Source organism: Nomascus leucogenys, chromosome 4 (genome assembly GCF_006542625.1).
Source record: "Nomascus leucogenys isolate Asia chromosome 4, Asia_NLE_v1, whole genome shotgun sequence".
Taxonomy (NCBI): domain Eukaryota; kingdom Metazoa; phylum Chordata; class Mammalia; order Primates; family Hylobatidae; genus Nomascus; species Nomascus leucogenys.
The window spans coordinates 106,129,285-106,154,865 of NC_044384.1; the positions used below are offsets into that span (position 1 = coordinate 106,129,285).

The following is a 25,581-nucleotide window of genomic DNA, read 5'->3' on the forward strand; positions in this document are numbered from 1 at the left end:
TTAAGATAAAAAACAATAATGTCTTTCTATTATTCTGGAGGCTTCGTTATTAGTTCAAGCCTCCTATCAGAGGTCCAGTTCTCTATGAAAATAAGGTGTCAAGGTAGTAAGGGCTTTGAAGTAATAATAATTTTCACTTTGTAATCATACAAATCGTGCTGTCTTTTAAAATAAACTGAAGCAGAAATGATTCAGAGTCTATATGTTTTGGATGGAAAGAGAGCACTGCTCCTAAACTACTGTAACAACATGATAGTGGGAAGAGAAGGCTAAGAGAAGTGCAGCCAATCAAACCCAAATATTAAAAAAAAAAAAAAGAAAAGAAAAGAAAAAAAGGCTTATGAGAAAACCAAAGAAATTTGCAAACTGAGATTCCGTGATGCTAAGGCATTGTCATTAAGTGTTTTAGGTGTGATGATGGAATTGTGATTACACGAAAGCAAGCAAGCAAGACAGACAAGAGCCTTCATACTGCTATATATTGTCTATTCAACGATACCAGATTCTTTACAGATGAAAATTACATGATGGACAGAAAGAGAAATAGAAGCAAAGATATATGTGCTGATGGTGGGGAACGCCACGAACACCTCAATGTCCACCCTACTTTATACAGGCTATGAGGCACTGATGGACAAAACTTGGAAGGGCCTGAAGTCACCAAAAGCCTGTCCCAGTAAAAATTCTGATAGAGCGTCGCTCTGATGTGGCTGTGCTGCTGACCACCTCCATTCACAAACTCTTCCGCAGCTCTGCAGATAACCATGCTCTAAATCTCTCTTAGCCCACATGGCTTGCAGGGACGAGTGTGAGGTCACGTTCTGAGTTTGTTTCAGTGAACAACAGCCTTACAGGGCAGCTTCTACTCCACTCCCTCTGGCTGATAAAGCTCCAAATTGATACACTAGTCCCCCTCAATCAGGAAATGAGGGAGAACCTACGGTTGCCTACGAAAAGATTCCAAAACAGACAAGAACACAGCATCCCAAAGTTGTAAAAAAACATTTATTACAGGAAACAAAAATAAATCTTCAAGGGCATCTCCTAGTATTTAGGAAAATTTCTTAACATATAAGGTCTATGAAGATAAATAAGATAGGAAAACAAGAAGGAAAATAGAGCATCTGGCCAAAAGGATTCAGGAAAAAAAAATGGGAACTGAATGAGATAAGGAAAAATAATAATAAATCTAAAAATACAAAACTAATATCTGTACTAGAAACCATACAAAACCACATTGATTCTATAGAAATAGAATCAGTGGTATAAAAAGCAAACATGAAAAGTTCTTCCAGAAGGTAGAGAAGAAAAAGGAGACCAAAATCATGAGAGAGATGGTGATAACAATGGAAGACAATGAAATGAGTATATGGACAGTGTTCTTGATAAAGGGCTCCTACGAAACTGTCACAATGAAAGACCTACAACTGTTAATCAAAAGTGGTCACTGAGCATCAGGCAAAATTAAAGCAAACGAATTGACACTGAGATACACTCTGACGAAAATGGAAAACTGCAAGGGCAAAGAAAAAAAGAATAAAAAAACAAGCATCAAAATACAGATGGAAAGATTACTATATGTACAGAGACAATTCTGGCTGCCCTCAGACTTCTCCATCAAAATACCAACAGGTGGTGGTGGTTACATAAATCTACACATGTAATTAAATCATATAGAACTACTACTACTGATACTGCTGCTACTACACTGCTACTACTGCTGATAGTCCTTGATGTACAATGGTTAGACCTATATTTTGATTTTACAATAGTGTGGAAGTGATACACATTCAATAGAACACCAGTAAATTACATAAGATATTCAACATTCAATACTCACTATTATTACAAAATAGGCTTTGTGTTAGATGATTTTGCCCAACTGTAGGCTAATATAGGTGTTCTGAGCCTATTTAAGGTAGGCTAAAGTATTATGTTCATTAGGTTACGTGTATTAAATGTATTTTCAACTCTATGATATTTTCAACTTACAATGCATTTATTGCAATGTAACCTCACTGTAAGTTAAGGAGAACCTATACTACTATATACACACAAATAGACACAAATGATTACATCTAAAAACTGGTGAAATCTGAATAAGACTTGCACTCTACTTATTAATAATAGTATTGTACCGAAGGCAGCTTCCTGGTTTGATATATTACAGTTATGTAAAATGTTATCATTGGGCAAAGCTGGGTAAAGAGCACACAGGATCTCTCTGTACTATCCTGGCAACTTCCTGCGAGCCTATAAGTATTTTTAAAAAAGACAATAGATCAAGGTCTACTACAGAGATATGAAAGAAAAAAGATAATGAATGAAAGATTCTATATCCCAGTAAGTTGCTCTTTGTAGGTGAAAGCAGCAGTCATTCTTAGTTATGAAAGTAACCTGTGACACCTGGGCAAAGATCACACCAAACCAAGAGTTAAAACAAAGTTTTAAAAATGTTCAGAAATGAAAAAATTTTAAATGAACAGTTGTCCTTTAAAAGGTGTTCTTATAAGCTGTGGAATTAAAGAGCATTAAAATTTAAATAACTGCTATGAATATGATTGTAAAACTGGAAGTGAATATCAAATATAATGGTTAAGAAATGATACATGATTAGAAAAATTACAATATAACAGTAAATCGGCCAGGCACAGTGGATCACTTGAGGCCAGGAATTTGAGACCAGCCTGGACAACATGGGCAGAACCCCGTCTCTTCAACAATACAAAAATAAGCCGGGTGTAGTGGTAAGTGCCTGTAATCCCAGCTACTGGGGAGGCCGAGGCACAAGAATCACTTGAACCCAGGAGGCAGAGGTTACAATGAGCTGAGATCCCACACTGCACACCACAGCCTGGGTGACAGAGTGAGACTCTGTCTAAAAAACAAAAACAAAAACAATGAAACAGTAAATTAGGACTAACATCTCAGGATATACCCCCATAAAAACCAACAACATAAAACCCCTGGAAAATAGATTTAGAAAATGGGAAATGTTAATTACCTGCTACTTTTCTTATCATACATGAGGATCAAGAGAAATACACAATTTTTTATGTTGATACAAATTATTTTTAAAAAGCACTCTTAAAGCTATCTTTTAGCAGATCGAATAATGGAACTGATATTTTTCAAGTCTCTATAGATAAAAGAAAACAAAATCCAAAGGCAAGACATCATAAAAAAAAAGAACTCCAAAACTACGTTTTAAATAGTTTAATTAGAAAATAAGTACGAGTTTTGGCTTTTGTTGCCATTGCTTTTGGTATTTTAGACATGAAGTCCTTGCCCATGCCTATGTCCTGAATGGTATTGCCTAGGTTTTCTTCTAGGGTTTTTACGGTTTTAGGTCTAACATGTAAGTCTTTAATCCATCTTGAATTAATTTTTGTATAAGGTGTAAGGAAGGGATCCAGTTTCAGCTTTCTAAATATGGCTAGCCAGTTTTCCCAGCACCATGTATTAAATAGGGAATCCTTTCCCCATTGAACTAAAGAGCTTCTGCACAGCAAAAGAAACTACCATCAGAGTGAACAGGCAACCTACAAAATGGGAGAAAATTTTCGCAACCTACTCATCTGACAAAGGGCTAATATCCAGAATCTACAATGAACTCAAACAAATTTACAAGAAAAAAACAACCCCATCAAAAAGTGGGCAAAGGACATGAACAGACACTTCTCAAAAGAAGACATTTATACAGCCAAAAAACACATGAAAAAATGCTCATCATCACTGGCCATCAGAGAAATGCAAATCAAAACCACAATGAGATACCATCTTACAGCAGTTAGAATGGCAATCATTAAAAATCAGGAAACAACAGGTGCTGGAGAGGATGTGGAGAAATAGGAACACTTTTACACTGTTAGTGGGACTGTAAGCTAGTTCAACCACTGTGGAAGTTAGTGTGGCGATTCCTCAGGGATCTAGAACTAGAAATACCATTTGACCCAGCCATCCCATTACTGGGTATATACCCAAAGGACTATAAATCATGCTGCTATAAAGACACATGCACACATATGTTTACTGTGGCACGATTCACAATAGCAAAGACTTGGAACCAACCCAAATGTCCAACAACGATAGACTTGATTAAGAAAATGTGGCACATATACACCGTGGAATACTATGCAGCCATAAAAAATGATGAGTTCATGTCCTTTGTAGGGACATGGATGAAACTGGAAATCATCATTCTCAGTAAACTATCGCAAGGACAAAAAACCAAACACCGCATGTTCTCACTCATAGCTGGGAACTGAACAATGAGAACACATGGACACAGGAAGGGGAACATCACACTCTGGGGATTGTTGTGGGGTAGGGGGAGAGGGGAGGGATAGCATTAGGAGATATACCTAATGTTAAATGACGAGTTAATGGGTGCAGCACACCAACATGGCACATGGATACATATGTAACAAACCTGCACATTGTGCACATGTACCCTAAAACTTAAAGTATAATAATAAAATAAAAGAAAAAAGAAAAAAAAAAGTACGAGTTATGAAAATAAATACAAATAGCTTTTCACTTTCCTATTAAACACAAAGACTCCAAATTGCCCCAAAGGTTTCCCCCATATATTTGCCCATCTTTTAATTTTTTCAATTAATTGTATCTATAAATGATGTACCAACAGAAGTCAACAAATAAAGGATAAAAGTTTTTTTTAATAGACAAACAACAGAAAGTGGAGATGGCATTGCTGATATCAGACAATGAGAGAAAACTTCTGTTGTCAAGTATTAAAAGCAATTGTAATTAAAAATAGTTTAGTCATGAAATAATAAATGGATAAATGGATCAAACGAACACAAACAGAACTTGGTGTATAATGATAGGATGAAACAACTTGGTCTACTATAAAGTTTGCCTTTTAAATCAACAAAGAGAAGGGATTGTTTGAAAATTTTTTTTTAATCAACTGGTGATTTAGAAAAAGTAGTAATTCCTTGTCTTATCTCATATACTAAAATAATTCCAGTTAAGTGTAAAACTTAAATCACAAAGAATCAAGAAGAAAATATGTTATTTATCCTATGTCAAAGAAGGTCTAAGTACATATCTGTATGCTAATAATATTCCACTATAAACAAAATGCAAGACAAATGACAGACTGAGGAAAATTATTTGTAACAAAGGCCATTAAAAAAAGGACAAACACTTCCTACCTATATGGGAAAACACTTGATTAGACTATTCACATACATACCCCATTCAAATTCAAACATTCATTAAACACATGAAAAAGCCTACAATCAGTAATAATAAAGGAAATACAAATGAAAATAACTGTATAACTTGAGAAAGGAAATTTGTATAGCCTTCATGGAGGGTAATTTGGCAATAAATACCAAATTGTTCTTGATTTTTTGAGAATTCATTTTAAGGAAATAATAAAATATGTGTATAGATGGTTCCCAACTTATGACACCTTGCCTTAACAATTTTTCGACTTTACAGTGGTGCAATGATATGAAAGAGATATGCATTCAGTAGAAAGCAGTATGATACTCTCAAGATGCTGGGCGGCAGAACTGAGCCACGGCTCCCAGTTAGCCACACAGTCATAAGGGTAAACAACCGATACTCTGCAAGAGACTGTGTTTTCAGATGATTTGCCCAACTGAAGGTTAATGTAAGTGTCCTGAGCACATTTAAGGTAGGCTAGGTGAAGCTATGATGGTTAGATGTATTACATGCCTACAGTATTTTCAATTTAGGACAGGCTTATTCAATTTAGGATAACCCCATTGTAAGTCCAGCATCATCTGCACTAAGATTTCTGCCTTAAGTTTGGGGGAAGAGCACGGCAGTCATAACTTGACCAATGGATCAGCCCAGCCTTGCCACTTGGGTGACCAGCAATAAAATGACGTCAATAAAAGTACTTGCCTTTTAGAGTTCTCTAGGGATCCAAAGAGATAATAAGGTCACACCTACTCTGTACCTGGCCCATGGTAAGTGTTCAGTAACAGACAATGGCAGTAGAAGTGGTGATATTTATCTACATCGTTGCAATAGAGGTTCAAAATCCCTTATCTGAAATGCTGTCAGCTAAATGTGCCTCAGAATTAAGATTTTTTGGAAATTAAAAGAAAATAGTGCATTTATCTAACTAGGTCTGGGATATTACTTGGTAATTTTATTATTCTTACAGTAAAATATATGAATACTCATTTTTAGTGAGATAAATATCAGTTCAGTTCAGGTTTTACAGTCAAATTATGAAAAAACTTTCAGTTTTCAGAGCTTTCTGGACTTCAGATTTGCACAAGGATTGAGAATCTGCATTTATGATAAACATTAGAATCTATCTAAATGTATAATAAGAGATAGCTTAAATACATTATGATATATTCATAAAACAAAAAACTGCTCAGCTATAAGTCACTTTTTCAAATAGTTAATGACATATAAAAATGTTCAAGACAAAAAATATATGCATATTGATTTGAACTCTGTAAAAGTAAATTATATAAATGTTTATAATTCCAAAATAAAAGACTGCAAGGAACCATACCACAATGTTAAATTAGCCACATGATGTTCTTTATACTTTTCTGTATGGTCTAATCCTCTACGATGATTAGGAAAACAATCTAACAACTTTTAAGTCATTTATGATTGATATTCCTGTGCAGGACTAGGCTAGTTATCATTCTAGAGGGTTATTGAGTCCACTTTTGCCCTCAAGGAATCAACACTCTCATCCTAAAAGAGCTCTGGCCAATACTCAATTCTCTCTGCCTGCGACTGTATGTCATTCTCTATGAGGTATTCCCTATTGGCACCTCAGGACAACTTGACTCTGGCGTGAGGAAATAATAATTCAGGGCTTATTCAAATGTGTTTGACTTTTGTTCTTTTTCACTGTACTCATCAAATTTCAATCATTTAAGAAATTGTTGGGGGGAGGGATGAGGAGCCCTCATTTGGATTTGTTCTACTGCTTCTAGTAAAGAAAACAATATAAACTTGACAGGCCCAGCAATGAAAACCCCAATCGTTCTGTGGAGTAAATGGGATGTTAAGAGGGACTGTGGCATTGGAAGGGGCCCTTCGTGGAGGAGACAAACAACAGTCCATCTTACCTAGCAGACTATTCTTCAATGCCTAAAGGGCGGGCCTTGGGCCACAGCTTTGAAGGGCCCAGTTCACAATTTGTTTGCAACACATGAGTATTCCAAACAGCCGGGTGGTTTTCCATGAAATCCTCGTGGGTCTGGAATTCTCCACTGATTTAATGTACAGTTTGAAAGTGTCTAACACCAAAAGATTATACGTGACAGAATAATTATGGGCTGTTATAAGCCTCACTTCTGAACTTAGAACAAAAGGTAAATAAATGGTCAATCAATGTCTAATTACTTCAAGAACCAGATGGATTGATATTTAATCACTTTAACATAGATTCCAACAGTCTTTTAAAACTATTGCTGAGAACTAGAGAAATCCTTGTGCAAAGCTTTTGCCACACAGAAATCATAGCCAACTCTAAAGTTAAATAGGAAGTTAACTCTCAGTTTAATCCCACAGAAAATTACTTGTTTCCAAGCAAATTATCCACTCAGGATACTTTTTTGAAGAGTGCTAATCCTTCCCTCCTGCTTCCTGCCTCCCACCCTTGCCTTCTCCCAACTCAAAGAGGAAGAAGAGTGCTCCATGCCATCAGGACCTTCCTTAAAATGACAACCTTTCAGGAAAAAGAGTTGACTTACCCTATCCCAGCTGAAATACAGGCCCAGCCGATCAAGCTGTTTCCTCATTTGTTTAATATTACTGTGAAACAATGGGAAAAAGGTTTGGTTTTTAGAGGGGGGATTAAAGCCATACACAAACCACACTTTGAGAATATAAAGGGAAACTGAAAAATTATTCAAATGGGCTTTAAGTGGTGCTTTGCCCTAGCAGAAAAATCAACCACTAATAATCAGCAAAAAATACCAACAGATTAAAAGACATCCATTATTTGGACACATACAGAATCCACTAGAAACCACAAAGGTCTTTGCCCCTTCCTCCGGCCATTCAAATAGGCAACCCCTTTGAGATGTGCACTGCTGGCCCGTCCAGACGTCAATATTCTGCAAGCATTTAAGCCATATTATTTAAGCCAAGCATTTATAAGTTTAAAAGTGGCTGAAAATAAAAGCCTTAATATATAAATTGTGGGAATCCAAAATAAACCACACACTGCTTTGTTAATGAAAATGTAAATCCTAAAACCTAAAACTATCCACCATTGAGAAACAAGGAGATAAACAGGTAAACCAACTTATAATATAACATGGAATAAAGAAATAAACCTTTTTCTCTTTCATTTTTCTTTAAAGAAAAAGGACTAATTCATTTCTACTGCATCCTCTTTTAGCTTCTAGCAGACTAAAAATACGAAAAACCATGAAAAAGTCCTCTGTGTAATCTCTGATTAGCTAATGGCAGCTTATTTAATCCAAGACCCTATGCTAAGCACTTAGATAGGAACTATGACTATCTCTCTTTTACAGATAAGTAAACTGAAGCACAAATAAGTAAAGAGAAGTTAAGTAATTTGCTCAAGGTGATCTTCTGGCAAGAAGGGAAGGCAGGATTTGCACCTAGGTAGCCTGGCTCAGGGGCCATCATCTTAACCGCTATTCACTAGTAGAGAGGCTGGCAGACTTTAAAAGGGCCAGATGATGAATGCTTTCAGCTTTGTGAGCCAATCAGTCTCTATCACAACTACTCATCTCTGCCACTGTCTCACTCATGGAAGCAGACACGGACAATATGTAAACAAATGGATTTGACTGTGTTCCAATAAAACTTGATATACAGAAACAGGTAGGGCCAGATTTGGCCCACAGGCCATAGTTTGCCAACTCCTCGTCTAGCTTATATCAAAATAAGCCATGTTGATCCACTTTATTTGAATCATCATTTCCTCCTCTTTTTATCACTAGATAAAATCTAGTGATAAAACTAATTAATCTAGAATTAAACATTACTAGAAAAGTAGAAGCTAGGGATTAGGAAGAAAAAAGAGACCTGGATGACACAGTATGGACAGTAGATGTTTTTGCAATGTATGTACAGTACATAGTATGTACAGTAGATGTTTTTGCAATGTATCCTTGGGTAAGCTAGAACAAAGAGAGGTAAGAGACACTGGGCACAGGCCCTGGAACTGCCCTTCTGTCTCTCTAAGGGGTGGCATGGGGAAGGGTCCCAGGCCTTTGTGAAATGAGCTGATGCAGTGGCCCCAGAGGATTCTGCCAAGTTCTAGGGTAAGGACCTCAGGACTTTAGCAGGAGGGAGAGGAATGAGCACCGCTGGCCCACGTGTAGTGGAAGCCTGAGGTTTGGGTGGGATTGGGAGTGTGTTTCGCCTTGGAGAAAACCACGCCCAGAATAAAGAGGCCATATATTTCTACATGGAATGCGTAAGTTCCTCTTGCTTCTGAATGGTGAAGGCAAAAAATAAACTGAATTTTCAGAGAAAATTATAATGTAGTATTTGGATATAGTAAAACTACGGTCAAGAAGACCAGAAGCATTATAGAAATTTAACAAATGCAACCCTCTTCTTTTTCCTACTGAATGTAAATACTCAAAGGAAAAATAACTGTAAATAACAAAGCATCAAAATGAACACATGAACAAATATCCAAAACCCTCTTTGAATATTTCTTAGATAAGAATACAATATGTTAAAAGATAAACACCAATATATACAATCTTATTTATCTCTTGGTATGCTGCAGTGTTTTGTTTGCTTTGCTTTCTATTTTTTATGCACAGGTTAAAAAATTTTTTTTTAAGGTTTTTGTATGCAAGTATTTGAATACGCCTGTAAACACTTACCTTTGTGTCCAACTTTCTGGATGTTGATTCCTCTCGATTGCGGCATTTTCAGCAGGCAATCCAAAAGCATCCCATCCCATGGGGTTTATGACCTAGGACCCAGAAGAGAAACATCAACCATGGCAAATCACTAAGAACTCCATTGGTATTGTCTTCTGGGGCAAACTCAGCACTCTCTCCTGCTAACATGACTTATCCTTTGCTGGATGATTTCAGGTTATGCATCTGACAGCCAGCTGGCTACCTATGACATAATCATAGAAGACAACTTATAAGGTTATATGCAAAGTACCAATAAGTTACCTCTGAGGAGGTGTTTTCATGAGTACTTTTTATTTTCTTCTTTTCTATAGTCTCTATGTTGAACCCAAATTGTTTTTCTGAAATTTTAAAGAGTTTCTTTCAGTTTCAAATATATATATACACACACACACACACACACACACACAATGTATAGGCTTTCAAAATGCTCATGTCAGTTTTTTTTTTTTTTTTTTTTTTTTTTTTTGAGACAGAGTCTGGCACTTTCACCCAGGCTGGAGTGCAGTGGCGTGATCTCAGCTCACTGCAAGGTCCACCACCTGGGTTCACGCCATTCTCCTGCCTCAGCCTCCCAAGTAGCTGGGACTACAGGCGCCCGCCACCACGCCGGGCTAATTTTTTTGTATTTTTAGTAGAGACGGGGTTTCACCGTGTTAGCCAGGATGGTCTCGATCTCCTGACCTTGTGATCCGCCCGCCTCGGCCTCCCAAAGTGCTGGGATTACAGGCGTGAGCCACCACGCCTGGCTAGTATTTTTCATTTATGGAGCTGTGCTGTCCAATATGATAGCCACTAGCCACACATAGCTATTACATTTAAACTTAATTAAAATTAAATTAAAAATGCAGTTCTTCAGTCTCACTAGCCACCTTTCAAGTGTGCAGCAGACACATATGACTGGTGGACACTGAACCAGATAGTGCAGATATTGGATATTCAAATCATGGCAGAAAGCCCTACTGGACAGCATTGCAGAGGACATGCATAATGACCACACTGGCGGCTCTAGGCAGTCCCAGCTCTACCCAGACCTAAGAAAGTTCATCCCAACCCTCCTCAGTGGCCCGGACCTGTCCCTTTCTCACGGCTTGCCTGAATTTGGCACACAGTCCCTCTTTAATGTACATAATTCAGCACCCTGCTCCAGGTTGCTCCAGACATGAGAGTTTCACACTTCTTTCTTCTATCTCTATCTCTCCCCTGATTGAAGCAACACTCTTCCGAAAGGCCCACTCCCCATTTCTTCCTAAAGTTCATCCCTTTCTTTTTTTTTTTTTCCCCCAAGACAATGTCTCACTCTGTTGCCCAGGTTGGAGCGTCTCCTCGGTTCAAGCAATCCTCCTGCCTCAGCTTCCTGAGTAGCTGGGATTACAGGCATGCACCACCATGCCCAACTACTGAAGTACTGAAGTTCATCCCTTTCTTCCCTACCAGTAAGGAAGGGAAACCCCCACCTCTACCCAAACAGCCAGATAGATGAAAACTAAGAAAAATACACAGGAACGCAGCAGAAAAGGTATTCCAGAGAGTAACTTTTGAGACCAGATAAAAGTAAGGCTTTGGACCAAGCCCTATACATCATTTACACTAATTTCTAAAATAGCCTCTCTCTCTCTCTCTCTCTCTCTATATATATATATATATATATATATTTTTGTTGTTGTTGTTGTTGTTTTTTTTGAGACGGAGTCTTGCTCTGTTGCCCAGGCTGGAATGCAATGGTGTGATCTCGGCTCACTGTAACCTCCGCCTCCCAGGTTCAAGTGATCCTCCTGTCTGAGCCTCTCCAGTAGCTGGGATTACAGGCACACACCACCACGCCAGGCTAATTTTTGTATTTTTAGTAGAGATGGGGTTTCGCGATGTTGGCCAGCCTGGTCTCGAACTCCTGGCCTCAAGTGATCTGTCTGCCTCTGCCTCCCAAAGTGTTGGGATTACAGGAGTGAGTCACTGAGCCTGGCCTAAAATAGCCAATATTTTTAAATTAATTGCAAACCACTAGCTATGCTTTTGGTATAAGAAATGTTCCATGTGTAGGTTCTTCTCCTCAGTTTCATCATCTATAAAATGGGGATGATAGCATAACTACCTCATTGGATCACTGTGAAGATTAAATGAGTTAATTTAAGAAAAGTACTGAGAATAGTGCCTGCCACACAGTAAAGTGCTGTATATAATGTTAGCCACCAGTATTATTATTTCTAAAGAGTACTGCTCTCTAATCACCTTCTAGAAGACATTTTCATTCTCCAAAGAACAAGGAATCACAAATCTTCAAGCACAAAGAAGCTTTTGAGATATATCCCCTACCCCTCAATCCCTTATTTGACTGTTCAAGCAACTGTGGCCCAGCAGGAGTGAGTACCCTAGAAGCAATTACGACCATGGAATACTATGCAGCCCCAAAAATGATGAGTTCATGTCCTTTGTAGGGACATGGATGAAACTGCAAACCATCATTCTCAGTAAACTATCGCAAGGACAAAAAACCAAACACCGCATGTTCTCACTCATAGGTGGGAACTGAACAATGAGAACACATGGACACAGGAAGGGGAACATCACACTCCGGGGACTGTCGTGGGGTGGGGGGAGGGGGGAGGGACAGCATTAGGAGATATACCTAATGCTAAATGACGAGTTCATGGGTGCAGCACACCAATATGGCACATGGATACATATGTAACAAACCTGCACATTGTGCACATGTACCCTAAAACTTAAAGTATAATAATAATAAAAAAGAAAGAAAAAAAAAAGAAATTTGGCAAAATCATTGGAAAAAAAATAGAGGTCAAAGAATGAGTGCATATTAATATGCACATTTGTGTTATTTATGAAGGTAGTGTAAAATCCAATCTATCTATGAACTATTTACCATCTATCTATCTACACCTATATAACTAACCATGACCTTTTACTGCACAATGGCAGAACACATATTCTTTTGGGTGCACAAGGTACATTATTAATTTTAACCAAATATGGGCCATATGAAGCAAGTATCAATAAACTTCAAAGAATTGCAAAAAAAAAAAAAAAAAAAAAAAAAGAAGCAATTACGTTAAGCAAGCACAGGCCAGTAAGGCATTCCTGTCTGCAAATGAGTGGCCAGTTACAGCTGAGCTGGCAGCTTCACTATCAAGTTTTCTCAAACTAACTACATGCCATGAGCAGGAAAAACGGTTTGACACATCTGCTGTGGCATCAGGGGACATTCTCAGGAAGCCAGGCTCCCTGCCCCTGTCAGGAAAGACACACTGCTTACAAAATTCAGTCCCCTACCATTCTCTGAAACTGAATCCAGCCACACAACCACAGACACCACTTCTTTCTGAAGCCTGCCTGTGGGGAAGGACTGACCAAGAAGACTCTGATACTTCTATTATAGAAAACAGCCCATTCCAGTTGACTCTCTTATTTCCTATCAAGTTCGTGGGCTGTCAACCTGGGATAAGTTTTTATTTTGCTGCCCCTTTTTTTTTTTTTTAAAGAGACAGGGTCTTGTTTGGTTGCCGAGGCTGAAGTGCAGTGGCGCCACGATCAGCTCACTGTAACCTCGAACTCCTGGCTGCAAGCTATCCTTCTGCCTCCCAAAGTGCCAGGATTACAGGCATGAGCCACTGCCCCTGGCCCCTTACTTTGCTTTTTGATCATGCAGAGAAGGTGGGCTTATGTTCGCACACATTTCCTTAAAATAATGACGAATACTCAGAGGCACTTACTGGCACCACCTCACCACACAGGCATATCAGAATGGGACATTTTCAACTAAAGAAATAGGTCTTGTTTTCTTCCGTAATTACATATTCACCATAATTTGGTAAGTAGAGAAAAATAGAAGAAAATAAGACTCACCTGTTATTCTACCATACAGCCATACACATACCAGTTACATCTGGTAAATTTGTATCCAATGTTTTAAAATTGAGAATATATTATTTATATATATGTATTTTTATCTCCTGTTTTTTCACTGTACATGCTGTCAATGCAGCCTGTTAGTGACTGCTTTGAATGACCAGCTATATTTGTTTTCCTAAAAGTTATTTCCATTTTTCACCATTATAAAAAAGGCCAGGATGAACATTCTGGGGCATAAATCTTTGTATATACTTTTAACATTTCCTTTAGAAAAATTTCTAGAAGTGCAACTACAGGGTAAAAGGGTATGAAAAATTTTAAGACATTTGACATTTACAGCCAAATGGCATCCCCAGAAAGACTGCAGCGAACCACACTTCCACCTGCATATGAGCACCCGGAGTTTTCCTCCATCTTTATGTCCAGCACAAGCACACCAGTACTACCCACTGGCCACCTCTGCCTCAGGTCCCATAAGCACTTACACTTCAGAGTGTCCCAACCTAGGTGCATCTTGCAATCCCAGTTGCCAGATCTGTTCTCTCATAAGCCCCTGTCTTAGCAGGCAGCAGTAAGAGAACAGGCATATCCCTTCCAGTGGTTGGAGTCACTTACCTTAAAGGCATACTTCCGCTATGCACATTAATATTTTTGAAGTTGATTTTTAGTAGTCTGATGAAACAATTCCATCTAAAGAACTGAGACCATCTCTCTAAAATAGAGCTGCTCTTACTCCTTCGGCTAGTGCATAGGAAATGCTAACAAAGGCTTGTTCTCCAGGAGCCTGTTAAGGGCTAAATCTAACTCTGCCTGTTTACGATCAGTGGAGCCTGAGGCACATTACTTACTAATTCTGAGTCTCAACTATAAATGGTGACTGAAAGCAGCTACCTTGAATTATTGAGCATTACATGTTCATGATGTCTGTGGCACATCTAGCATGGTGCCCAGCACAGCACAGGCACCCAATAAACGGCAGCACTTGCTGCTGTGGCAGCTGCGGCTGTCTGCTTTCTTGATCTTTAGCATCTCACAGCATCGCACATCACTGATTACCTTGCCACAATTTCAGCCTCCATCTCTTTAGCCACATTTAATACAGTTGCTTTCTGACAAGAGGACGGAAGATATTAATACCTAAATCTCACACAGATCCTCACACATACATGTACATTCCTAAGGGTGGGTTACTTCTAACAAGCCTCTGCAGAAGGTTAGTGCTAGGCATTGGAAGTTCTTACCCAAACTGAACAGACCACGCAGGCTCAAAGGGCCAGTCAAGTACTTGGCCCCCTTTTCAGTAAAAGAGGCCCAGCAGTTCTTCTTTCCTGAATAATTAATGATTCCCATCAGGTGCTTCAATTAAAAGCAGCCCGGCTGTTCTTGCCACAGCTGATTGGACCAGGAGCAGTCCATCAGCAGAAGGCAGCCATCTGTGCACTGGAAGGACGGGGCCTGCCTCCAATTGCCCCAGGCAAGGACTCTGCCCTACAGTAGACTTTGCCATATTGAAGGTGGTGGTGGATGTGACCCACTCAAAACTGCTTTCTGTAAGGGATATATGCTTAGTGAACAAGCAGTCCTGTGGACCTCTCAAGCTTGCTGTTGCCCCAGGGGAGGCTGGCTTTCCACATCCTATGCTGCATTTCCCAGTCTTGGGAATCTGGGACACCTTGAATTTCCAGGCTGAGATGATCCCAAGCTACTGTCTTCAGTTCCTGCATCCACACCCATCCTGGGGTCAATCAGAATAGGCTGCTTTTCTTTTTACGTAAGTTGATGTTTTCTCAAATTACAAAAGTAATACAAGCTTAATTTAACAAATGAAATGGCACAATACAATGATAAATAAAGGCAAAGTTTATTTTTAATTCCTGGTCACTACTCGTCAATGATGTAACCAATAACACCAGCCTTTGTTTCCTTCCACATCTATCTCCCCACTCAAATACATACATACAAACATATGTACACATATATAGGAGCCTGCTTATTTGTTTTCATGAAAATAGAACCTTTGCAGAGAAAAGGGAAGGCTTACACACTCTTGGTGGGAGCATAAATTGTGGAAATTAGTGTAGGGATTCTTCAAAAAGCTGAAAACAGAATTACCATTTGATCCAGCAATCCCACTACTGGGTATATACCCAAAGGATTATAAATTGTTCTGTCATACAGACACATCCACACGTATGTTCACTGCAGCACTATTCACAATAGCAAAGACTTGGACTCAACCTAAATGACCATCAATGGTAGACTGGATAAAGAAAATGTGGTACGTTTACAGCATAGAATACTATGCAGCCATAAAAAAAGAACAAGATCATGTCCTCTGCAGCAACATGGATGGAGCTGGAGGCCATTATCCTCAGCAAACTAATGCAGGCCAAAAAACAAATACCACATGTTCTCACTTATAAGTGGGAGCTAAGTGATAAGAACACACAGACACAAAGGGGAACAACAGACACTGGGGCCTACCTGAGGGTGGTGGGTGGGAGGAGGGAGAGGAGCAGAAAAAACAACTGTTGGGTACTAGGCTTAGTACCTGGGTCACAAAATAATCTAGGTAAACTCTCGCAGGAGTATAACTATATAACCTGCGCATGTACTCCTGAACCTAAAATAAATTTTTTTAAAAAAAGTTAAAAAGATTAGGCCGGGCGCGGTGGCTCACGCCTGTAATCCCAGCACTTTGGGAGGCCAAGGCAGGCGGATCACGAGGTCAGGAGATCGAGGCCATCCTGGCTAACACGGTGAAACCCCGTCTCTACTAAAAATACAAAAAAAATTAGCCGGGCGAGGTGGCAGGCGCCTGTAGTCCCAGCTACTTGGGAGGCTGAGGCAGGAGAATGGCGTGAACCCCGGGGGGCGGAGCCTGCAGTGAGCCGAGATCGCGCCACTGCTCTCCAGCCTGGGCGACAGCGAGACTCTGCCTCAAAAAAAAAAAGTTAAAAAGATTATTTTAAAAAGAGAAAGAAAATAGAAATGATTATACACATTATTTTATGATCTTTTTTCATTTAACATTATATCAGGGACCTTTGTACAAAATATGTATGTGTGCATTGTGGGAGTTCAGTCAGGCTGGTGGGAAAAACTTTAAGATGAAGTTATAGGATATAGACACAAATCTTCTTGGAAGGCTGGAAGGTTTTGCAAAAGTCTCAGGATAGGGTTATGGCTGAAAGCTGCCTAATCCTTACCTTGAGTAAATGGCTTAAAGTCGGTACAAAGGAATGTAGTTTATCTAAATAGCTTGTTTACTCATGTGATCCTAAGACCAACCTTTGATCAACCTCGGGTGCATAACTGCTCTCTACTAGGGGTGTCGGGAACCAGGTCAATTTTCCTATAGTGGTGTTTACTCAAAGCTTTTGTCATTAAATGTGTGCAGAATAAATGCCGTAAGGGCCAGTGAGTCAGGGCCTCGGCTGCAACTCTTTACAGCACTCTCCTTGGAGTCTGTAAGTGGCCCAGATGCTCAGCTGGACTGACAGGCATACTATCTGTGTCAGTGTATGTTATTCATTTGTTGCTGGGTCAGGGTCTGTGAGTTAGACCCCCGCAGTACATATATGTCTTTTCTAAAAATTCTAACATTCCCTGAGTATATCTATTCTATGCAGTTTTAAGAAACTGACTGGACATATCCCAATCCAGTTGAGACTTGAGGTCTCTTTTCCCCTTACTAAATGTGGCAGACCCAAAGCGTTTCATCCTCTCAAACAGCATCTTCCCCTTCTAGGAAACTGTTCTGCGTCCAACTTAATATAGTGTTAGTGCGAACTGCCAATCTTAAAAACCCATCCCCCTGGCTAGAGAGAGAGGCAAGTGCCTGAATCTTTCCCCAGACAGCTCTAGGCTTGCACGGAGTAAGGCGGAACACTGGAGGAGGACAGGACTCTCTTTTCTCCTTGGTCAGAAGCCATAAGGGCTTCAGGTGGCTCTGTCCCCTAGCTTGTAGAAATGTCTGAGAAAATAAAGCTGTCATGTGGAGAGAAGCAGAAACAGGAAATGGAGAGAGACTGGGGAAATTGCTGTACTTCAAGGACCTAGTCCCAATACCCAGTGGGCCCAGCTCCTACATTTCCTTTGATTCTGTGAGTTTCAGGATCTGTAAAAACAAAGCCTCCCTTTTTGCTTAAGCTGGTCTAAGCTGGGTTTTTAGTCCATGGTAGACAAGAATCATGACTAAAACAAACACTGTTTAGGCTACAATTTTCACTTGAATATTGCTTGATCCATAGATGACAAACATTCTTCTGTATTTGCTACTAAGTTCTGCAATTCTTTCTCTTTTTCTTTTTAAATTTCAAGAGCAAAAAAAAAAAAAAAAAAAAAGAATCCAATGCTGGGGATATGGGCAGTATTACTAGAAAGTTCTGCAATACTTCAAGGACAACACCTGAGCAGCTTCCAGCTGTGCTTTAAATTCTCCTAGGGCTGTGTCACTGGCAGAATAATGTAACTGTTGTGTAACTGTTCCACAAGAAAGGGGGGAAACTTAATTACCACTTGGTTTTTTTGTCAGAACTGCCAAAATGGCACCAATTCAATGTTTCTGCCTATTAACATTCTGTTAGGTGCCGTCCATACTTTTAAATAAAGGCAATACAGAGACTGTCACAAAAACCAGCCTAGATTTACATAATATACTTATTCATTTCTATTTTTGTTTTCAGATAGAATTAACATGGAAAGATATTCTTAGCTTACATGTTATCTAAGCTGTCCATGAAAATAAAGTTAGAATCTTAAAGTTTCTTAATATTTCAGATTCTTACCAAAAATTAAGAAAAAACCAAATGTTTGCCCTAGAGAGAATAACAGAATCAGATTGTGGGAAGGCCTTTTTGCATCTTGAAGTCAGAATTGTTCTTCTCACCATGAGCCAGAGCATTGGAATAAATGTCTCCGTGAGCCAAATTTCCACAAAATTGGAAAGGGTCTCTTTGTTTCTATACCCTGGGTTTCCTAGAGCCCAGTGACCAAGCGCAAAGCTCACTTTTGTTCTATAAGATGATTCACCACTGTCAAGGGGGAAACAAAGTGAAGACCTACAACAGTATTACAAAATACCAAAGCTTATCCCTTCTCCCACAGACAGCAGCTTCTATTTTTTGGTCAAGTTGTTATGGCCTATTTATGTGAAAGACACTGGGTCAGGTGCTTCCTTTGCCAGCCTTGTACATGTCTCATGCACTGTCCGGATCAAATACCTCTAGATACATGGTACACTTTCTTGCCCTTGATTTCTCTATGGCCAAGATTATCCATTCACTGGGAAGAACTCCAAACTCTCCTTTTAGGTTTTAAAAATTCCAATTCCTTTCTTTCTATCACCATAACTTATTTTAATCCATCCACAGTTGAAAAAGTAACTGAACTGAACTGAACTTACAGCTCACATGTGCTAACTAGGCAATTTCCCTCAAAAAAAAAAAAAATAAATAAAAATAAATTATTGGCATCTCTATTTATATGCTTGAGCCCACCTGAACCCTCTCAACTTCCTAGAAGTTAACTTCTTGAACATGAATGCATTCTGCAGCTTCAGAATATTTTTTCCATGTATTTTATTTTTAAAAACATCTACGGAAAATACACTTTGAAATATATATCATGTCAATTTGGAAAGATAGGAATGTGATATCACAGAGGGTGGCAGAAGACTACTAATGATAATTTTGAAATAATAAATATAATACTACTCAGAGATGGAATCAAGAAAAAGTACCAGTAGCAATAACTTGGAAATCCATAAAATAAACTTCCAAAGTCTGAAAAACCATCATTTCCACCTGGTTCGTATAATAAATACTCTACATATTTAAAGTTGAGTGGGAAGCCAAGGAAATGGGTGAATCTACCTAGCAGTTTGGAAGGGCAGGACATTACCACAATCTCTAGACTACAGAGACAAAGTAAGAAAGCAGAGTTAACAAAGCCCAAAGGCTGATCTCAGCTGCAGAAGCTCAAACAGGCTGGACTGCCCAGATGGAACTGGATTAGTGAAGACCAAACCAGGGCAGAGAGAGAGAGAGAAAGAGAGAGAGAGAAATTTTCTGGCCTCTCCCTTTCTCCTGTTACCAGGATTTCCTATTGTTCAAAACCAGGAGGGGGCCAGCTTGGGAACCTGACCTGCAGGAGTCAGCCCTTCTGCCGTACAAAAAGCAAGGGATGGATCTAACAGCAAACTGGTCAAGGACCAGCGCAAGAACGCTAGCAGGACTGCATAACCTGCCTTACTTTGAGATCAGAGAAGAGTGGGGGCCAGCTATTACCATGGAAGACCAGGAGTTACTGATGACAAAAACACAGGGGTCAGAGCCCTGGCCAGGGGGTGAGGCCCGGTAGCCACATGGCCATGGCACACCCTGGTGGGGTCTTCTGCCCTCCCTTGCCCTGCTCCAGGGTGAGCCTTGGTGCCTCGGAGTTGGCAGGCAGGATGGATGGCAAGCAAACTAGAATAAGTAGAAGAAAGAAATGCAGGAGAAAACACAGTTCCATATAACAGACAGAGAAGGCTCTAAAGGCATATAACCTGGAAAATGCCAGAGGTTATTGCCTGGGGGCGGGGGGGCCTGATGCAGAAATGGGTGCCCAAAGGGGACTACAGACTTATCTATATTGTATTTCTTTTTCTTATAGGCGGAATATGGAAATTCATGTACAATTTTAAAATATATTTTTTAAAAGAAGGAATTATTTTAAAGAGGCAAAGAGATAGTTGTTCATCCGACATAAGAAGTAAGACTGAGTAGAGCTTGGCGATGGAAGGGAAGGAAGCCCAGGCAGCTGGTCATCTGCCTTCCCAGTAGAGAGGGAAGCAGCGTAACTGTTACTATGAAAGGGCCAACCAGTTCCCTAGGGATTACCAGCTCTCTCTCCCTTTCATCAAAACAAAATTTTATATTTGAAACTAATTCAGCTTCTAATTGACAGCAACCATGGTTACTGCTTCTCCAAAAACTGCTATTTTCAGAGTGTCATGGTGTCTTTGGAGTATGTTCAACACTTCTTATTCCCAAGAAATGAGAAACACAATATTTAATTTTGTTTAGCAAGTGTAATAACTCACCATTATTACAGATGGGGGACAAAAATCAAGTGAATACTTCAGATTATAAAAACCAAATGACAGTACCTAGGCCCAAAGCAGCAGACCTCCTCAGGGAATGTGGAGGGATGTGACAGGCAGATAAATCAGCCAGTTTCCAATCAAGGCACTGGACCAGCAGTTCGTTCTCTCCTTTGAAGGACATCTGAGAGAATATGCCCTGGAAATTCACTATCTACTTTCAGATGCTACAGAGATTTGCAAATTTGAAAACTAAATGCCATGCTATGCACTCTCCGGGCACTTCATAAACACTTGTTGACTGACTGGCAAACTGAAAACTGATGGAACGTACATTATTGTTTACTTGCTAAGAACTTCCCTTGCTTCCTGATATTTGTGGATAATTATATTATGATTATGCAGCTGCCAGACACATAGCCTCAATTTTCTTCCTCCTCCGCAGTGAATAGCAAAAAGGCCCAAGCAGAAAACTCTTCTACTTGGGCAATGCCTGGTGGCTTTTTGCCTGAGGCAATTAGTCCAAGCCCAACTCTGTGAGGGGGACTTGGCACCTTGATGCTTTTATCACCCGGCTTCTGGACCAGAAGGTGCTGGGGAGACCAGCCGAGGTGGGAGGTGGGGAATTTTATTTTCCAACCATCTGTGCATACAACATATGAAAACACAACAAAATCACCATATGGAGCTAAGTTTTAAATATGTCATCAGGCATTCTATGAGTTTAAGAAGAAATCGATTGGCAGTACAGCCTTTTCTGATTACTGAAAGAGAATAATTTATCTCTGGCTTCAAATGGCCCCTGCTCAAACATCCAAACCGCAGGACTCTCTTTTTATTGCTACTATTAATTGGGTTACATTTGAAAATTGCATATTGTTTTTAGAGGGTTTTCTCAGTGATCATCTCACATACACAAACCTCACAACAAATCCATGATGCAGGTAGGGCAGACACCATCACTGCTTTGACTAACCCCCTGTTTCCTAATTGATTCATCACCCGCAAACCACCTGCCCCTCTACAGACACAGTCCGCATCTAATCTGTGTGTGTCTGCTCAGCTGCTTGTGACCTTTAGCTTTCTTCTCATTTCAATGGGATGTATTTTCGAACCTAGAGAACCATGTCCATTTGGCTCTGTGGAGCATCCGATTCTATTCATCTAAGTGTCAAATCTGGGAGAGCACTTACATCAGAACTACCTGAAATGCTTATTTAAATACCAATTCCTGAGCCTCACTCAGGACTGTATCACAACCTGCCTTTTTAGCAAACTCCTCAGGGGATCATTATGCACCCTAATGTTTAAGAATCATGGACACACAGAGAAATTTTTACAGAGCATAAATGGTTGGATGCCAAACTTGATGGCAACAACTTCATACTCTGAGCAATGTTTCTCAAATTCCACAGGCTCCAGTTGAGAAGTCTGCTAGTCTCCCTGATGGTTTCTAAATGTATACTTTTACATCAATAATTTTTAAAAAGATTACCCAAGATAAGAATATTCGGGGTCAACTAGATCACCTTAGATGGGGTCATTGGAGCTGTTCACAAACATTTTGATCCTCCTCACCACCCTGGCACATGATGGGAATATTCTTTACCCTCTTTGAGGTTGGATGTGGCCATGTCAGTGGAAGTGACTTGAGTCCAAGTGGAAGATTTAAGAGCCAGTGGGGATTCACTATACCCGCTTCTCCCAGCCACAGAGATGGGGAGGCACTCACTGAGGTAAGAATAGCCATCATCCAGGTCCTGACTACCTTGAACTGAGCCCTCCTGCTAGGCATGTAGCAAAAGCAAGAAACGAAATTTTCTTGTTTTAAGCCACTAAGATTTGGGGATTGTTTATTATAGCAGCATGGTCTAATTTTTCCTGATTGATAAACCGGATCACCAAGAACTTGCACATGAATTGGGTGTCTGGGGTTGCCTTTGTATTTATAATCATCTAAATATGTCAAGTAATCATCTAGAATGACAAGAGTTTAACTTTTAATTCAATATTTACCAAACTTGGGCCCAAGGATTTTGTCACTGGGATACGTGAGTTCTAAACTTTGAGAAACATTATTCTGGGCTATATATGCACAATGAACACTTAGTCCAGACTTAAACAAAGGAGTTGTATGCTTTTAAAAACATCCATTGAATCAATCAACTCACAAACAGTTGAGGCTTATCAGATTATAAACTCCTTGGGAACAAAGGACCTTATAGGCTGTAGACCTAAAAACATGTTAGTTACATTTGACCATTAAAAACCTGACATGATGGTTGGGTGTGGTGGCTCATGCCTGTAATCCTAGCACTTTGGGAGGCTAAGGTGGGAGGATTGCTTGAGGCCAGGAGTTCAAGACCAGCCTGGTCAACATAGCGAGACCCCATCTTGTATAAAGGAAAAGAAAAAAAAAAACAAACTTGACATGCTAACACAAAAGAAGTTAGAAACACCTTCCCTGCCACCGAGAAGCTTATATTATTGGGCAGATAAAACAACATGTGGATGACATATAGATTTCCCTAGTTTGTGGTTCTGACTATAAGTGCTAAATTATTTCGTAACAAATGTGAACTGGAGAATTGAGGGATGGGTTTATGGTAGAAGTAAGAATTTAAATGGACTTTGAAAAACAGCAAGGACTGGCCGGACACAGTGGCTCACACCTGTAATCCCAGCACTTTGAGAGGCTGAGGCAGGCAGATCACCTGAGGTCAGGAGTTCTAGACCAGCCTGGCCAACATGGAAACCCTATCTCTACTAAAAATACAAAAATTAGCCGGGTATGGTGGCGTGTACCTATAATCCCAGCTACTCGGGAGGCTGAGGCAGGAGACCTGCTTGAACCTGGGAGGCGGAGATAATGCTATTCTTAGTGTGCCTTAGAACTATTTCATATATCTCCATTCGAGAATAAAGCTGGTGCTCAATGATTATTTACTGACTGAATTAATCAATACATGTGGCAGACCCTGTTTGGCAGGCCCAGATTAGATATTTCTTCCCTGCTTAGAGTGAGGATCGTTAAACATATCTTGAGTCCAAGTCTATTCAATCTCAGGGACCAATCCTGACATTGGGCAGGAAAGATTTTAAAATGACAAGGAAGCTCAACAGACTTTCTTTCACATTACTGACAATGAAACCAAGATTTCTGTTTCTCTTTTCCCACATCACTTAAAAATGGCCAGACAAGTTTTCACCAGATTTGGTGGTTGCATCTGAGATGCTGTGACTTAAATATGAACTATGAAAATTAATAAGAAATTAATTTCAGGAGAACCTAGAGAACACACTGAAAAGAGGGCTTGTTATCTTAAACACAGCAACTGAAACTGTGAAACCAAAAGACAACCTTAGGTATCTGCTGACCACACAGACTAAGAAACCATCAACCAATAACAAATAGTGGTTTCAACCATAAGAAGCAAATCAAGCCACAGATGGATAACATGAATTACAGGATTCATTTATTAAATGGTGACAAATCACCTTTCTAAGCAGCTCTGAGGAATCAGATCAGTATAAATAATAATTACAGCTATCACTTATTATGGGATTATTATGTGCCAGATACAAGCACTATCTCATCTAATCCTCATAACCCTGTGAGGAATAAAGTATTGTTATCCCTATGTGAAAGATTAAGAAAGTGGGACACAGAGACATTAAATGACTCTGCAGAGTCACTTGGCTAGAAAGTGGTAGGTTCAAATCTAGGTTGTTCAATTTCTGGGTCTAGCCAGACCTTAGGCTTCAGATATGGTAGGAGGACTCCTTGTCTTTTGGGCCTGAGCTGCCTGCCAGGGTACCAGTTCCTCTGGGCCTGGGGCTCTGCCTTGAGCCTCCTCTGTAACATCTCATCCCATCCAAGGAAATTAGAATCCCACCTACAACCCCCTCAACCACCTGTTTTGCTAACAGGCTTCCCTGCACCCTATCATAAATGTACAGTTTTGCTATAAAAGCTTAACGGTCCCAAGGTGGGCGGATCACCTGAGGTCAGGAGTTCGAAACAAACCTGAGCAACATGGTGAAACCCCGTCTCTACTAAAATACAAAAATTAGCTGAGTATGGTGGTGGATGCCTGTAATCTCAGCTACTTGGAAGGCTGAGGCAGGACAATTGCTAGAACCCAGGAGGCGGAGGTTGCAGTGAGCCGACATCGCACCATTGCACTCCAGCCTGGGCAACAAGAGCGAAGCTCCGCCTCAAAAAAAACAAACAAACAAAAAAAGCTTAATTGTTGGCAATTTGCCTGCACTCACTAATTGTCCGAATTAAGTTGGCATAAGTTAAAAAAAATTAAGACAAATCTAATTAAAGAATCACAACTAAATTCTTTATCACAGTGAGATAAAGAATTGTACTTTAGGCAAAGAGCCAATTCATTCCGTCCCACCTCTTTCTTTTTGTTTTTTTTTTGTTTTGTTTTTGGAGACGGAGTTTTGCTCTCGTTGCCCAGGCTGGAGTGCAATGGCGCGATCTTGGCTCACTGCAACCTCTGCCTCCCGGGTTCAAGCAATTCTCCTGCCTTGGCCTCCTGAGTAGCTCAGATTACAAGCACGGGCCACCATGCCTGGCTAATTTTGTATTTTTAGTAGAGATGGGGTTTCTCCATGTTGGTCAGGCTGGTCTTGACCTCCCGACCTCAGGTGATCTGCCCACTTCGGCCTCCCAAAGTGCTGGGATTACAGGCATGAGCCACCACGCCCGGCCTGTCCCAC

General features: G+C 40.0%; 1 protein-coding gene across 2 annotated transcripts in view; it reads right to left on the reverse strand.

The window, feature by feature from the left end:
• Positions 1-25,581, reverse strand: part of LARS2 (leucyl-tRNA synthetase 2, mitochondrial) — a 163,914-nt gene that overhangs the window by 123,583 nt on the left and 14,750 nt on the right. For both annotated transcript variants that reach the window (XM_030811970.1, XM_030811971.1), the window contains exons 4-5: positions 9,855-9,946; positions 7,731-7,791 (exon numbers count right to left, since the gene is read on the reverse strand). In XM_030811970.1, coding sequence (XP_030667830.1) covers positions 7,731-7,791; positions 9,855-9,946 — 153 coding nt within the window. The remainder of the gene's footprint in view (positions 1-7,730; positions 7,792-9,854; positions 9,947-25,581) is intronic.